Source organism: Schistocerca cancellata, chromosome 1 (assembly GCF_023864275.1).
Source record: "Schistocerca cancellata isolate TAMUIC-IGC-003103 chromosome 1, iqSchCanc2.1, whole genome shotgun sequence".
Classification (NCBI taxonomy): domain Eukaryota; kingdom Metazoa; phylum Arthropoda; class Insecta; order Orthoptera; family Acrididae; genus Schistocerca; species Schistocerca cancellata.
The window spans coordinates 1,109,102,619-1,109,115,957 of NC_064626.1; the positions used below are offsets into that span (position 1 = coordinate 1,109,102,619).

The following is a 13,339-nucleotide window of genomic DNA, read 5'->3' on the forward strand; positions in this document are numbered from 1 at the left end:
TTCTCACACCTAACACAGGCATGATAGCGCCTGACAAGTCTTCCTCAATGGTCGACTGCGTTTCAGTATTATGGGCCTTATGTCATGAAACAAATCGATCGAGTATTCCACAAGCTTAATGAGAACATTACTTACGTAGCTATTGCTTCTCTGTAACGAATATTTGTTAAAGTAAATTTGACAAATGCAAGAGATATTAAAGAAACTTGTCAAAATCAGTGATGGTACAGGAGCTTAGCTGCGCGATATTCCGATGTTTGTAGAAAGCATGAAGAGCCACAGCTTTTCCCTGCCTACCTTGGTGTCGGCCCATGTCCGTTGTGAAAACGTGTACCTCTAGTGACTGCCGCGTAAACACTGTCTTGAGGACAGGGGAGAGGCCTGAAGGGAAAGTGCGTGGCGAGCGCCAAGTTTCACGTCGACGCAATGTGGAGGTGTCCACTGCAGACGACGGCGTGGCGCTAAGCGCAAGCTTTGTACAGCCCTGGCGCGCAGCGTCCCTCAGGAAGCGGTAAACAGGAAGCAAAATATGTACGCCTCACCGCTGCAGTCGCGCCGATGGAACTACTTGTTTATAGGCAGCTGTCATCCCGCTGGCGCGGGCACGGGAAATTCGTCTTTACATTCTAGCCGTGCGCACCACAAATTTACAACTACTTGACTCAACTTTTAGGCGAATTGTGTGATCAACACAATTACCATTTCAAATGATACTATATGGTTCCAGATATATTTTAAGTATCAGACATTTATTTGTATATATGCTAGCTGAAGTGACGAATGAAAATTTGTACCAAGGCCCGACTTCGAACCCCGGTTTTGGTACTAAATTTCATTTGTCGCTTTACTCTGCACATAAAAAATTAAGATCTGTTGGTCCCACTAAAGGAATACCTAAGTTTGTAGCGGATAGCTAGTGAGGCCATTAGATATGGAACACCAGCAACATTATGTCTCAGTTGTACATTTTTAACTACATGACATGTTTCGATCACTGTAGATCTTAAGATTTAAATAGTTGCGTCAGCAACACCAACTTCTCTGTCCAGGACCCCATATCAGAGTGCCCCGACATGATATTCTGGAAAGACAAGATCGGTTGCGGACGCAACTACTTAAGATAATTCACAGCGATCGAAAAATGTCAAAAATTTAAAGTGTGCAACTGAGACTGAAGAATGAGAATTGTTTTAAGTACAAAACAACTTTGATTCTCTCGAATATGTTGTTTATAGTGAAAATTAGAATACAGTGAACGTGACAGGTTGGAATCTTGGAAAAATTACAGGTTCCTTACATCGAAATAAGAAAAAAATGCCCAGTTAGCATGGGCTCTTCCGACGGCCTTGGCGCAGTGGTAACACCGGTTCTCCTGTCGCGCTTGGTTAGCATATGGACGGGTGACCGTGCGCTTCTGCCGAACGCTGTTGGCAAGCGGGGTGCACTCAGTCCTTGTGAGGACAACTGAGTTGCCACTTGACTGGGAAGTACCGGCTTCGGTGACGGAAACTGACAATGGCCGGGCGAGCAGTGTGCTGACCACATCTCCTCCTCGATATCTTTAGGATGACGCGATGGTCGGTCGCTATCGTTGGGCCATCCGAGGCCTGTTCGGACGGAGGAGGAAACGGGCTCTTAAGTGCACACTTTAATAGTTATGAGCACATCATCTTCAGTACTGTGAAACATTTCTTCCAGTTACGCCGAGCGGTTCTAGGCGCTACTGTCTGGAGCCGCGCGACCGCTACGGTCGCAGGTTTGAATCCTGCCTCGGGCGTGGATGTTTGTGATGTCCTTAGTTAGGTTTAAGTAGTTCTAAGTTCTATGGGACTGATGACGTCAGAAGTTGAGTCCCATAGTGCTCAGAGCCATTTGAACCATCTTCCAGTTACGTGCTCTTAGCTCTGCAGATACGCATTTTAGAGCAAATGTTTACGGGATATTTTTTCTCGTTTTGATCCATACTACCTCTCCCCGAGATATGGAACGCAAAGATCTTGCAGTAGAAGACATGTTTTCCACCGTATCTAAGATAAACTCTTGCTCCCATTGACGACGTGGGTCCTGGGCCCAACAAAATTTGATGAACGTCAGCTATGGGCTACTTTGATTTTTGTTAGTGTGTTAAGTTGGGTGGTAAAGCTGTGTTCCTTATGCCCGTGCCACAAAAAATTTCCGTTCCCTTGAAGTAGCTCCGGTATTGCACCTGAAGCCGTCAGCCGCACGTATTTACCTTCCTGTTTAACACTACCCGAGGTCTTGTTTACTATTTCCCGAGGAACGCGCCCCCTCACCAATGCCAGAGTAACGTCTGGGCCCGCGATAGTTCTCAAAAGACATATCAAGCTTTGGCGTTACGGAGGACTGTTTTGCATGGACCGAGAATCGAACCGAGCATACATGTGGGACCCTGATCTGGTAAAGCGACTTCAGCTTACACGGATTCGCTCAGAATTTAGTCGTAAAGGAGACTGTGGCGTGCGCAAGTTATGCCGACTGCGGCGACTGACCTGGAAGGCCGCGTGGCCGCTCCTGGTAGGTGCAGAAAGCGACGACCATGTCCCGGGGCCAGCAGCCAGCGACTGAGGCGCGGCGGCGGAGCGCGGGCCGGCCAAGGTACCGCGGAGGAGCTGACTCAACCGGCGGCCAATCCCGAGGCGCGACCGCGGCCCCCAAACCAGAAACCTATACGTCACGCGCGCCGCATGACGTCAGCTCCCGACGCGTAGCGCCGCGGCGTGGCGCGGCGCACTGCCTCGTCCCGTTCCTCGTTTTGTTTCTGCGCTGCACTCCCGCGAGCCATTGCACGGCCTTGACTGGCGCCTCGCGCTCTCATTAGCGACTCGTCTGCGTAATACGCACCCTCCTGCCTGCGCTGAGGCGGCCGAGTGGGCCGGAAACGACCGATTTAAGCGAGCGGTACCGCTCGGAGAAGACTCCTGGGGAGAACGCGCTCCGAGTTAGAAAATAAAGGATCTGGGAGAGCGAGTGTGTGTGCGCGCGCGCGCGCCAGACTTCAGGGACTTAATGAGATAAATTCTGCCAATTTGAAGAATTTTAAACGGCGGCCGCCAGCGGCAATTACCTCGTTTCCGAGGTGTATCCTGTGACCCAACGCTCTCCCTAGCGATGCCACTACTAATGCTGCTCGACCGCCACGGCGCAAAGGTACGGAGGTACGGAGGTTTGTCACCCACTCGCGATACTGCAGAAGATAAGCCATATAGTCACTCGGCCAGTTGAGCCTCAACTATACTTGTTTACTCCTGCTCTGAAGTGTCTTTCACAGTCAAAATTTTACGACCTCTATAAATATTGCTCTATACCTTTCGAAATGTGGGGCCCGAATGATTTAATACAGTAGTTAAAACGCTAGCGGTGTTTATGAGGAGCTGTGTTCAAATTCTTGCCAGGGATTTAGATTCACATTTTCGCAACGTAGGTGCGGAGGCGTTAAATTTCGTATTTCCTCCACACGTGTTAGCCGTATGCTGGGACAAGTAGAGTGAAAAATTCTAAGGTAATCGAAGGTTCAGTTACAACGTCGAAAAAGTTACGTTTTTTTGTTCGCTTTTGCATCTCCTGGTACATACTGAAATCCCGCGCCACAGAACCGTAGTGTGTGGCTAGAGGAGTAAGAAAAATCTGGCACTAAAGTGACAGAGTATCGTGCAGTTTCCAGCGGATTTTGGATCCTCTAGCCATATGCTACGGTACTGTGCTGCAAATATTACAATATGTACGAGGGCCTCAGACGTGGTTATAATTGAAGTACAGCTACTCACGCAGGTCCACTGTGGGGTGTAATTGTCGCATGGTAGCGGAAGTTTATAGCTATGCTAATGCGTTAATGCGGAACCCATTTACACTGGAAAAAAATTAGTTTTTATTTTGTCCAGAAGGTGTAAATTTGGCGCTGTACAGCATCTCGTCTACATCTCTGATGCTTATACTAAACAAATTGTGTAAAGCAGCTGTTAATAATAACAACATTATGCCTCTCACTTGACCTTTCCTGTCCACGTCCCGTTCGTAATCCATTACATATGGAAGCATTTTCATATGTCTTTCTTGCATTCACAACGCCAGAGTTGCACCTGGTGGCCAAAATTGGAACTAATTTTTTTCAGCGTAATTCGGTTCCGCATTAACACATTGAAATATCTACCAAGTTTCGCTTCTATCCAGTAATAGGGAACCACAGCGGACATCTGTGAGTAGCTGCACTTTATAATCACCTTTACTTGCTAACAATTACGTTATTTTCTTAGGTTTTAATTACATTACTGCTACTCAATCTCATCACTAACTGTCTCGTGCTCCTCTGCTTAACCAAGAAATTTTATAGTTGCTTTTCCTCCGAAATTTATTCCAGACAGCAGCAGTATATTTATTGTTAATCATACCACATTTTAAGGCGTGATTTAATTTGCTTGCGTGTTAGTTTGTTTACCACTATTTAAGCTAGTAGGCTTAGGGCTGTCTGCACGGCGCTGATACTGTATTTTAAAAGGCTTTAACTGGTTGAATTGCTTTCCCACTTCGGAGTTCCAAATGCTTGCTTAGTCCCCTACATTCCGATGATGCACCAGATACATCCAGGAGAATATTTTTCGTACATCCAGTGACCATCAGTTTCCTGCCATCGACAACAAGTCGCTACAATGGAACTTCTTCCCAACCAATCGTGACAGAACGGCGATCTCTAAGGAGACTGCAGTGCTTTTCATCTCGATTGTTCGCTGCGCCTGCTGTGACCCCTAGAGACAGCGCCCCCAGGTGGCAGGCAGGGGTAGTCTCCCCCGTAGAAGAGCAGCTGGAGGGGAACGAAATAGCTCCCACGGTGCGCAGCCAAGTGACGGAGGGTGGAAGTGTACGGCAGACGGGGGGAGCCGCCAGGACAACGGCAAATTGTGCGACTGGATGCAGCAACGGCACTATATCGCAGTACACAAGACAAAGAAATACTTTTAGACCATGAAGAACGCAATTTGCTGACACTAAAATTCTAGAAAGGCAAACGGCAAGTGTCGTCTCTAATTCAAGGGTTGAACAAGAAACATCAGTCCACGTAACATTTAGTTCCGGACTTTCTTTAATAACTAAATCCCCTTTATGGATACTGCAGCAGATATAGATTTCAACGACACACTGACGATATGAACAGAATGTCCATGAAGACATGAGAAACCACGCGTTAGTGCACTTTATAAGCTTATGCTTTCCCAGCCAGAGTCCGAATTCTCTGACATTCAGCAGGGCACACCACCATTGTTTAATCCCCGGTCTATTCTTTCAACATGATTGTTTCAGCATTTCGCGAGAGCAGACACCTTTTAAGTCTAGTGGAAATCAAATATCACTTCTGAAAAGATGCCAACTACTTAATGGGTTAAACGTGTTAACGCCCATTTGCTTTTTGTATCAACGATGTCTCCTCGTCGCTGCCGCAGCAGCAGAAACCACACGACTATAGTGTACGTTGACAGTCCCGGACGACGGAAAAATTCTCTGCGGCAGTTGCATAAGGATGGAAGAAACAACGTGTTCCACGCACCGCCGCTTCGTATATCTGGAGCTAAAATTGACCTTTGCGTTTCGCTGTTACCGCCTGTCATCGGCCGATGGCTTTCCCGCTACAGCCGTATTATCTCATGATCTCACCCTCAACAGACGGTATCTTAAGCCTGATCTTCCAGCAGTAGTATCTTTTGATCAACGTCCACAGCACATGGCCGAAAGATTTTAATCTGGCACTCTTAATGAAGATCTAGTACTCTTCTGGCACAGAAGACGCCGAGGAGGGAATGTCAAAGGCTATCTCGTAATTGCTACTGGGATGTGACCGTGACTCCCGCCTCCATCCACGAAACAGTTACCTGACAACTGATAAAAAAATACAGTACTGGCCATTAAAATTGCTACACCATGAAGATTACGTGCTACAGACGCGAAATTTAACCGACAGGAAGAAGATGCTGTGATACGCAAACGATTCGCTTTTCAGACCATCCACACAAAGTTGGCACCGGTGGCACACCTACAACGTGCTGACATGAGGAAAGTTTCAAACCGATTTCTCACACACAAATAGCAGTTGACCGGCGTTGCCTGGTGAAACGTTGTTGTGATGCCTCGTGTAAGGAGGAGAAATGCGTACCATCACGTTTCCGACTTTGACAAAGGTCGGATTGTAGCCTATCGCGATTCCGGTTTATCGTATCGCGACATTGCTGGTCATGTTGGTCGAGATCCAATGACTGTTAGCAGAATATGGAATCGGTGGGTTCAGGAGGGTAATACGGAACGTCGTGCTGGATCCCAACGGCCTCTTATCACTAGCAGTCGAGATGACAGGCATCTTATCCGCATGGCTGTAACGGATCGTGTAGCCACTCGATCCCGGAGTCAACAGATGGGCACGTTTGCAAGACAACAACCATCTGCACGGACAGTTCGACGACGTTTGCAGCAGCATGGACTATCAGCTCGGAGACCATGGCTGTGGTTACCCTTGACGGTGCATCACAGACAGGAGCGCCTGCGATGGTGACTCCGCGACGAACCTGGGTGCACGAATGGCAAAACTTCATTTTTTCGGATGAATCCAGGTTCTGTGTACAGCATCATGATGGTCGCATCCGGGTTTGGCGACATCGCCGTGAACGCACATTGGAAGCTTGTATTCGTCATCGCCATACTGGCGTATCACCCGGCGTGATGGTATGGGGTGCCATTGGTTACACGTCTGTCAACTCTTGTTCGCATTGAGGGCACTTTGAACAGTGGACGTTACATTTCAGATGTGTTACTACCCGTGGCTCTACCCTTCATTCGATCCCTGCGAAACCCTACATTTCAGCAGGATAATGCACGACCGCATGTTGCAGGTCCTGTACGGACATTTCTGGATACACAAAATGTTCGACTGCTGCCCTGGCCAGCACATTCTTCAGATCTCTCACCAATTGAAAACGTCTGGTCAATGGTGGCCGAGCGAATGGCTCGTCACAATAAGCCAGTCACTACTACTGAGGAAATGTGGTATCGTGTTGAAGCTGCATGGGCAGCTGTCTCTAAACGCCATCCAAACTCTGAATGTCCAGACGTATCAAGGCCGTTTTTACCGCCAGAGGTAGTAGTTCTGGGTACCGATTTCTCAGAATCTGATGATGAGTCCCATACTTCTTTACAGAGCGTAGGGGAGCGACGCGGGAGACCCGCGCCGCCTTACTAGGCAAGGTCCTAGTGGAGGTGTTTCACCATTGCCTTCCTCCGACCGTAATGGGTATGAATGATGATAACACCCAGTCGTTTCGAGGCAGGAAAAATCCCTAACCCCGCCCGGAATCTAACCCGGGACCCCGTGCTCGGCAAGCGAGAACCTATGCGCCCAAATTGCGTGAAAATGTAGTCACATGTCAGTTCTAGTATAATATATTTGTGCAATGAATACCCGTTTATAATCTGCATTTCTTCTTGGTGTAGCAATTGTAATGGTCAGTAGTGTATAAAATTTTTGGTGATGGATATGTGGAGAATGGAGCGATGAATGAAAAATTGTACAAAGGGCGGGATTTGAAATCAGGTCCGCTGCTCACTAGGCAAATGTGTGAATCACTACACTACAGCTTTGCACATCTGTATGGACTGCCCTAACAGGAGGCGCGCTGGGGCAGTCCGTGCAGATGTGTGAACCAACCGTGCCAGGGTGGCGTAGTGGTTCGCGCATCTGCCAGTGAGCAAGAGACACGGGTTCGAATCCCGACCTTGCTGCAAAGTTTCCTTCTTCATTTCAGTTTATATATATATTTCTCTGCAGTATATACAGTGCAGCACGCCGTTTCTGACTCCCATCTGAGGTTTTTTGGCCACAGACCCTCACTGGGAGGCGTAGTAGCGACAGCATGAACGACACTGTGTGCGAGCTACGTGATCATCTGGTGACACGCGCGTCTGACAGCCTTCCAAAGACGGGAGGGAGACGCTTTGAGGTGTAGACGGCCCGTGTACCGAGAAGCGCTTTGCGATTCAAATAGGCGCTGCAGCAGCAGCAGCAGCAGCAGCAGCAGCAGCAGCACGGGTAGTGGCAGAGGCAGAGGCAGAGGCGCGCTTCCCGTGGGAAATGACAGCGGCCCGCCACCAGGCACGCAGACGCAGTCGCGGCGCGCCGTGGAGCCTCTGCGTCGCCATCCCGGCCTGCCCAGCGGCCAACCGTGAAATATGACGCGCGCGAGACAGGCATCCCCGATCGCGGCCAGCAGGCGCACGCCGGCGCTGCGGACGAATTTCCTCCAGATTCTGTCGGAGCAGTACGGTGCCGAAATTCAGCTCCACTGTCTTCAGACCAATTTAAACCAGCTCAATTTTGCACATACAACAGTCTGATAGGCTCTTTACGTAACTCTTTACAATAAACGAATAACTTAGTCCCTAAAATTATTTTTGCTTACAACATGTTTCGGAGCCTTTGTTTCATCATGAGGAGACAGTTTCCGTGATCAGCTCTGGTGCACTGCTCCTTTAAGGCACTGTATTCCACGTGCAATGACTGCAGACTGGGACATCTTTACGTTATGTAGAATTGACCGATAGTTGTGACAAGGTGCGGACCCGCCAAGGTATGAGACGAAACAGTAACAGCAGAATGGGTCAAGAGAGCTCAAGTCCGTGGATTTCACCTGAGTAACAAATCCATCACGGTCATTTCAGCCCTTCTAGAGCCGCTGAAGTCAACTACTGGTGACGTGATTGTGAAGTGGAAACGCGAAGGAAAAACGAGGACCATGTACTGGCGGAGACGGACCGTCGAGCACTGCAAAGTGTGGTTGCAAAAATCGCATGAAATCAGGCGGAGGAATGACAGTTCCTAAAGTGCTACCAGCGGAGCAGCTAATACAGGGATTGCGTGTAGCGAGTTTAAGAATGGAGTACAGTGGCCGAGAAGCTTTTCATGAGGCACAGCTTTCTATAGTCAATGCTAAGCTAAGACTGAGGTGGTGTAAAGAGAGAGTCCATTGGACAGTGGATGACGAAACCAGTGAAGTGGGGTGATAAACCGCACTATATCCTGTGACCAAACCATGGATGTTTTTCGGTTTGGCAGATTTCTGGAGAACGTTACCTACCGTTATGTGTAGTGCCAACAGTAAACTATGATGGAAGTGGTGCTACGGTATGGGATTGTTTCTCATGGTTTGTGTGCGATCCCATATTGCGATTAAGAAAACGCTACGTTTGGAAGAATATGAACACACATTTAGCACTGTACTACGTATAGTAGAGTAACTGCAACTGTACGAAAGTAACTGAAGCAATCTTCTCTAGATAGTAACATTTCCGAAATCAACTGGCCTACCGAGAGTCCCGAAGTGAAATAACTGGTAGAACGTTTGGTTGAGTTAGAAAGTCGACTTTACTCGATACCCCAGCGTTCAACTTTATTACCCTCTCCGAGTTCACCTGTTTAAGAAACATGAGCCTTCATTCCTCCAGACACTCCGAGATCTTGTTGGAAGTGTCCCCAGTATAGTTCAAGCCGTCGGAAACGCTAAGAGTGGTCACACCTCAATTTCCAGAACAGGCGTCAGAATAGTTTCAATCAGATAGTGTATGATAACACTTGCTTTTTTCCGGGACCATGTAGCGTAACCACACCTCACTGCCGCGTAATGGAGCAATACCTTCAAAGTGCGTCGTAAATTAAAAACTTTCAACTGTGTTACTAATTGTGTTTGTATATTTTACAGCTTTCCGAAGTTGATTTCTACCCTTTACTACCTAATAGAGACTCACCTATACTTCGACGACAAATTGCGTTCTAATGCGTTTGCCCTCCGAACAAGTAGACAGCAATGTTTCTTCCTTTACGTACGACACTAAAATGTTGAATCAGTCATGTTGCGGCTCAAGTCTTTCTGCCTGTTAGCGAGCAAGATGATCCAGTGGTAATTCTCATTGGGGGACCGGGCTTCAAATCCTTGTCTTGTCATCCAGATTTGCGTCTTCCATGATTTCTATTCATGGCGTAAGACAAATTTTAGTTTGGTTCCTTTGATAAGGACCAAGTCCTCACTTCTCCAGTGAAACCTTTCGAATATTTTCGATAAAAGTTTAATAATGGGGTCATGTTGATAAACAGGCAAAAGCAGTGGGGAATTTTTCCACGATAGTCGTGCTACCTCCAGTTTAAATCCTGTAAAATACAGTGAAGAATGACTACATCTCATGATTTTAAAGGCCGAGTTTGATATTCGTTGTGTTGAGATACCATACTGATAATATCGCTACGTCTGAAGACGATGGATGAACTCTTGAGAATAAATTACGATGATCGTTGAACTCCAAGAAAACTTGTGTAAGAAAAATAGCCCCGTGATCGTAAAATCTTACCGACGCGGACTTAAGTGTTGTCAAAGAACATCTTAAGGTATCGTCGGTGACATTAGCATCCTTGAATAATGGGGAAGAAAACTGCGTGGATCTTTAAGGAACGAGTCAGTCACCTCAAACGATTAGGATAAATCACGAAAGCAAATCGGCGTAACAATAAATGCATCAACATATTTCTTCCCAAACAAGAGATCATATTTGTACCTCTGGGATCTCACGCACTGAAGTATTAGTCGACCACTATTATTGCACCCGAGTTTTTATCGTTATATTTGCGAGGACGCGCAGCACCACTTTAGAACCAAACGCACAACTGTCCTGAAAACATTCACAATGCGATGATTTTTTGTTTGTCACCATTGTACGTTTTTATTGTAACGTTTCCGCGCATTTCCGATTTGGCCAAGGGAGGCCAAGTACAATGACATCGTGGTCGTGAAGTAACCGGCATACTTATTGGTTTGACTTACCCGTGCACCGCTCGGTTGGGGGATAATCATGAGTGCAAGTTCTAGTGGTCGCTGTCTAGTGATCTCTATGCCGAAGAGCGTGAAGTTCCCGTGCTGACGACGTCTGCTTGCAGACAGCGACGCAGTAACAGCGAATAGTCTTTCCGAGAATCAGTAGACCGCCAGCCATGTCGGAAGGATGTGTGCGCGTGCGCGCACAGTTGGAGCGGAATCCGGATACGCGGCCCGTTCCGGGAACGAGACGGCTAATAGCAGCGCCGCCTGCCGATTGCGCGGCGGACCAGCCGGCGCAACAGGTTGCCTTAATGGCGGGAAAAATTATCTGCCATCCCGTCGCTGGATACGACGAGCCTATACACACACACACACACACACACACACACACACACACACACACGATTTTAATTAGGTTATTTCAAGCGTGTCTTCTATGAATGTTTATAACGTTCACTGCTTAGAGGCAGTCTCAATTCTAGAAAACCAGTCTTCGGGGAAATCATTGTGCATTACCTTTTTTTTGCGGATTCTAGAAGACCAAGATTATGAATACGACAGACACATTGGAAAATAAAGCTTTAAACTTCTCTTTAGGTACGTCAGTAAATAGTTGTCCTCAGAGACAAAGGCGCAGCGTTAGCTTTAGTTGCTATTACCTTTGTGAGCAGATGTACTTCATTTATGACTGCAGCTGACATGAAGTGAGGGTCACTTATTCACCTACCTCTTTATGAGAGGAACTTAAATGGTCTTGTATATTTAGGTCCACAACCACAGAATTTCTCTAGAGAAGCCTTTCCTTGTAAGCTGGTTTTATTTTGAAATATATTTCTTGATTTAGCTATTAGCTAATTTCGTTAACTTTGAGATTTAGCTTTTGAACTATCCTTGGTACTTACATCGCAGTAAATGTGAGCTTATAACACCTTACATTACGCGCGTTTGTGTGGAGAAAGTAAAATCTGATGGCGTTCTTAATAAGGGTTTCTTACAACCAACTAAGTTATGGACACAACTCCCAGACGTGAAGACCGCTTATAGAAAGGGCCTCATCACTCTTTTCACAAGCGGTCTTCACGTCTAGGAGTTGTATCCGTAATACTCATGGTTATAAGAAACATTTATTAAGGACATCAAATTTTGCTTTCTCCACAGAGACGTGTATAATGTAAGACGCTGCACGCTTACATTTACTGTGATGCAAGGAGCAGGGGTAACTTTAAAATAATTACGCGGACAAAATTACTTAGTACGTAAATTATGAAATAAAGTGGTTACTAAAAAAGAAACAGGTTACGCTGAAAAAGGGAAAATGAGTTCCTTCAAATTCCCATTCATTTACGTGTTTATTTAACGATTACCACGAAAATTTTTAACGGTGCTTTGTGACGTTCAACAGTTTTTTTGGTAACAGTAGGGTTATATTGTAGGAACAGCAGTGCAAACGGAGGATGTTTTTATTTAATGTAACGCGGAGCACAAATTCGAGAATTGCGTTTCAAAACAGGTATTGTGAAGGCTGCTGGCTGCCCCGCGAACTAACATTACGACGGGAGGAAGAGAGAGAGGAGAGGATGTAATAAGGTAATGGAGAGTAGGGGTGGGGTGGACAGAGGCACCCTCTGCAGTTTAGTGGTCGTAATTGCAGCGCCACTAAAAGCGCCCGGCCTGGAGTGTGGCGCGGGGAGAAAAAGCGGACGCAGACAAAGGCGCAGGACAAACGATTGTCTTCTCACCTCACCTCAGCTCAGCCCGGCCCAGCTCACGGGAGGAGCCCCTGCGGGTCAAGCTGCAGCCGGGGGCGCAGCCGCGGCACAATGAAACCCACCGCCCATTACCAGGCCCACGCGGTACATTCGCTGCCGCAAGTTCTGTACGTTATCTCAAGCCGCGAAAATTGCGTCGAAGACAATCTGAGCCGCTGTCTGCGTAGTGTGTGTAATTTGCTAATAAAAATAAATGCAAGAGTTTCCACCGTTAATAAGAATATTTTTTACATCTACACTAGCGGAGCATGGCATGTACAAGTAAGTGAGTGTGTCAGGATTTTCTTTTAGACTGTTCCTATTAGTTTCATTCTCTCAATACTGGGTCTTTTCTTCACACCTAGTATTTCTAGTATTCTTGTGTCTTTCCCTGCTCGAGGCACGCTCGGGATTTCCACCTAAAAAGTTTATCTCGTATCGTATGTTTATTATTTCAGTTTTATCTATACCAGTAATTTTCGTAGACTCCCAGAACTTGTCCAGTTAATTTGGTTAGTTCCAATCTTTTATACATATTTTATTAGCCTCGAGATGAATCTTTACCCACTTACATACGTACGTACCAGACTTTAAGGAAATGAATAAGCTAATGTGTAACAGCCCCATGCATAATTGTAGCTTTAAAATTAGTATAAAAAATAAACCAAATGTGATCAGACTTCAACATCAAAATCATAGTTTTTAGATCATGAATGTATCACTTCGACTGATAAG

General features: G+C 46.6%; 1 protein-coding gene across 3 annotated transcripts in view; it reads right to left on the reverse strand.

The window, feature by feature from the left end:
- The window catches only part of LOC126092074 (protein neuralized), an 897,276-nt gene that overhangs the window by 34,332 nt on the left and 849,605 nt on the right, over positions 1-13,339 (reverse strand). The window contains exon 1 of one of the 3 annotated variants that reach the window (XM_049907511.1): positions 2,511-2,611. The exons of the other annotated variants lie outside the window; for them this stretch is intronic. Coding sequence (XP_049763468.1) covers positions 2,511-2,559 — 49 coding nt within the window. The 5' untranslated portion in view covers positions 2,560-2,611. Of the gene's footprint in view, positions 1-2,510; positions 2,612-13,339 lie in introns of those variants that run through there. 3 annotated transcript variants of the gene reach the window in all.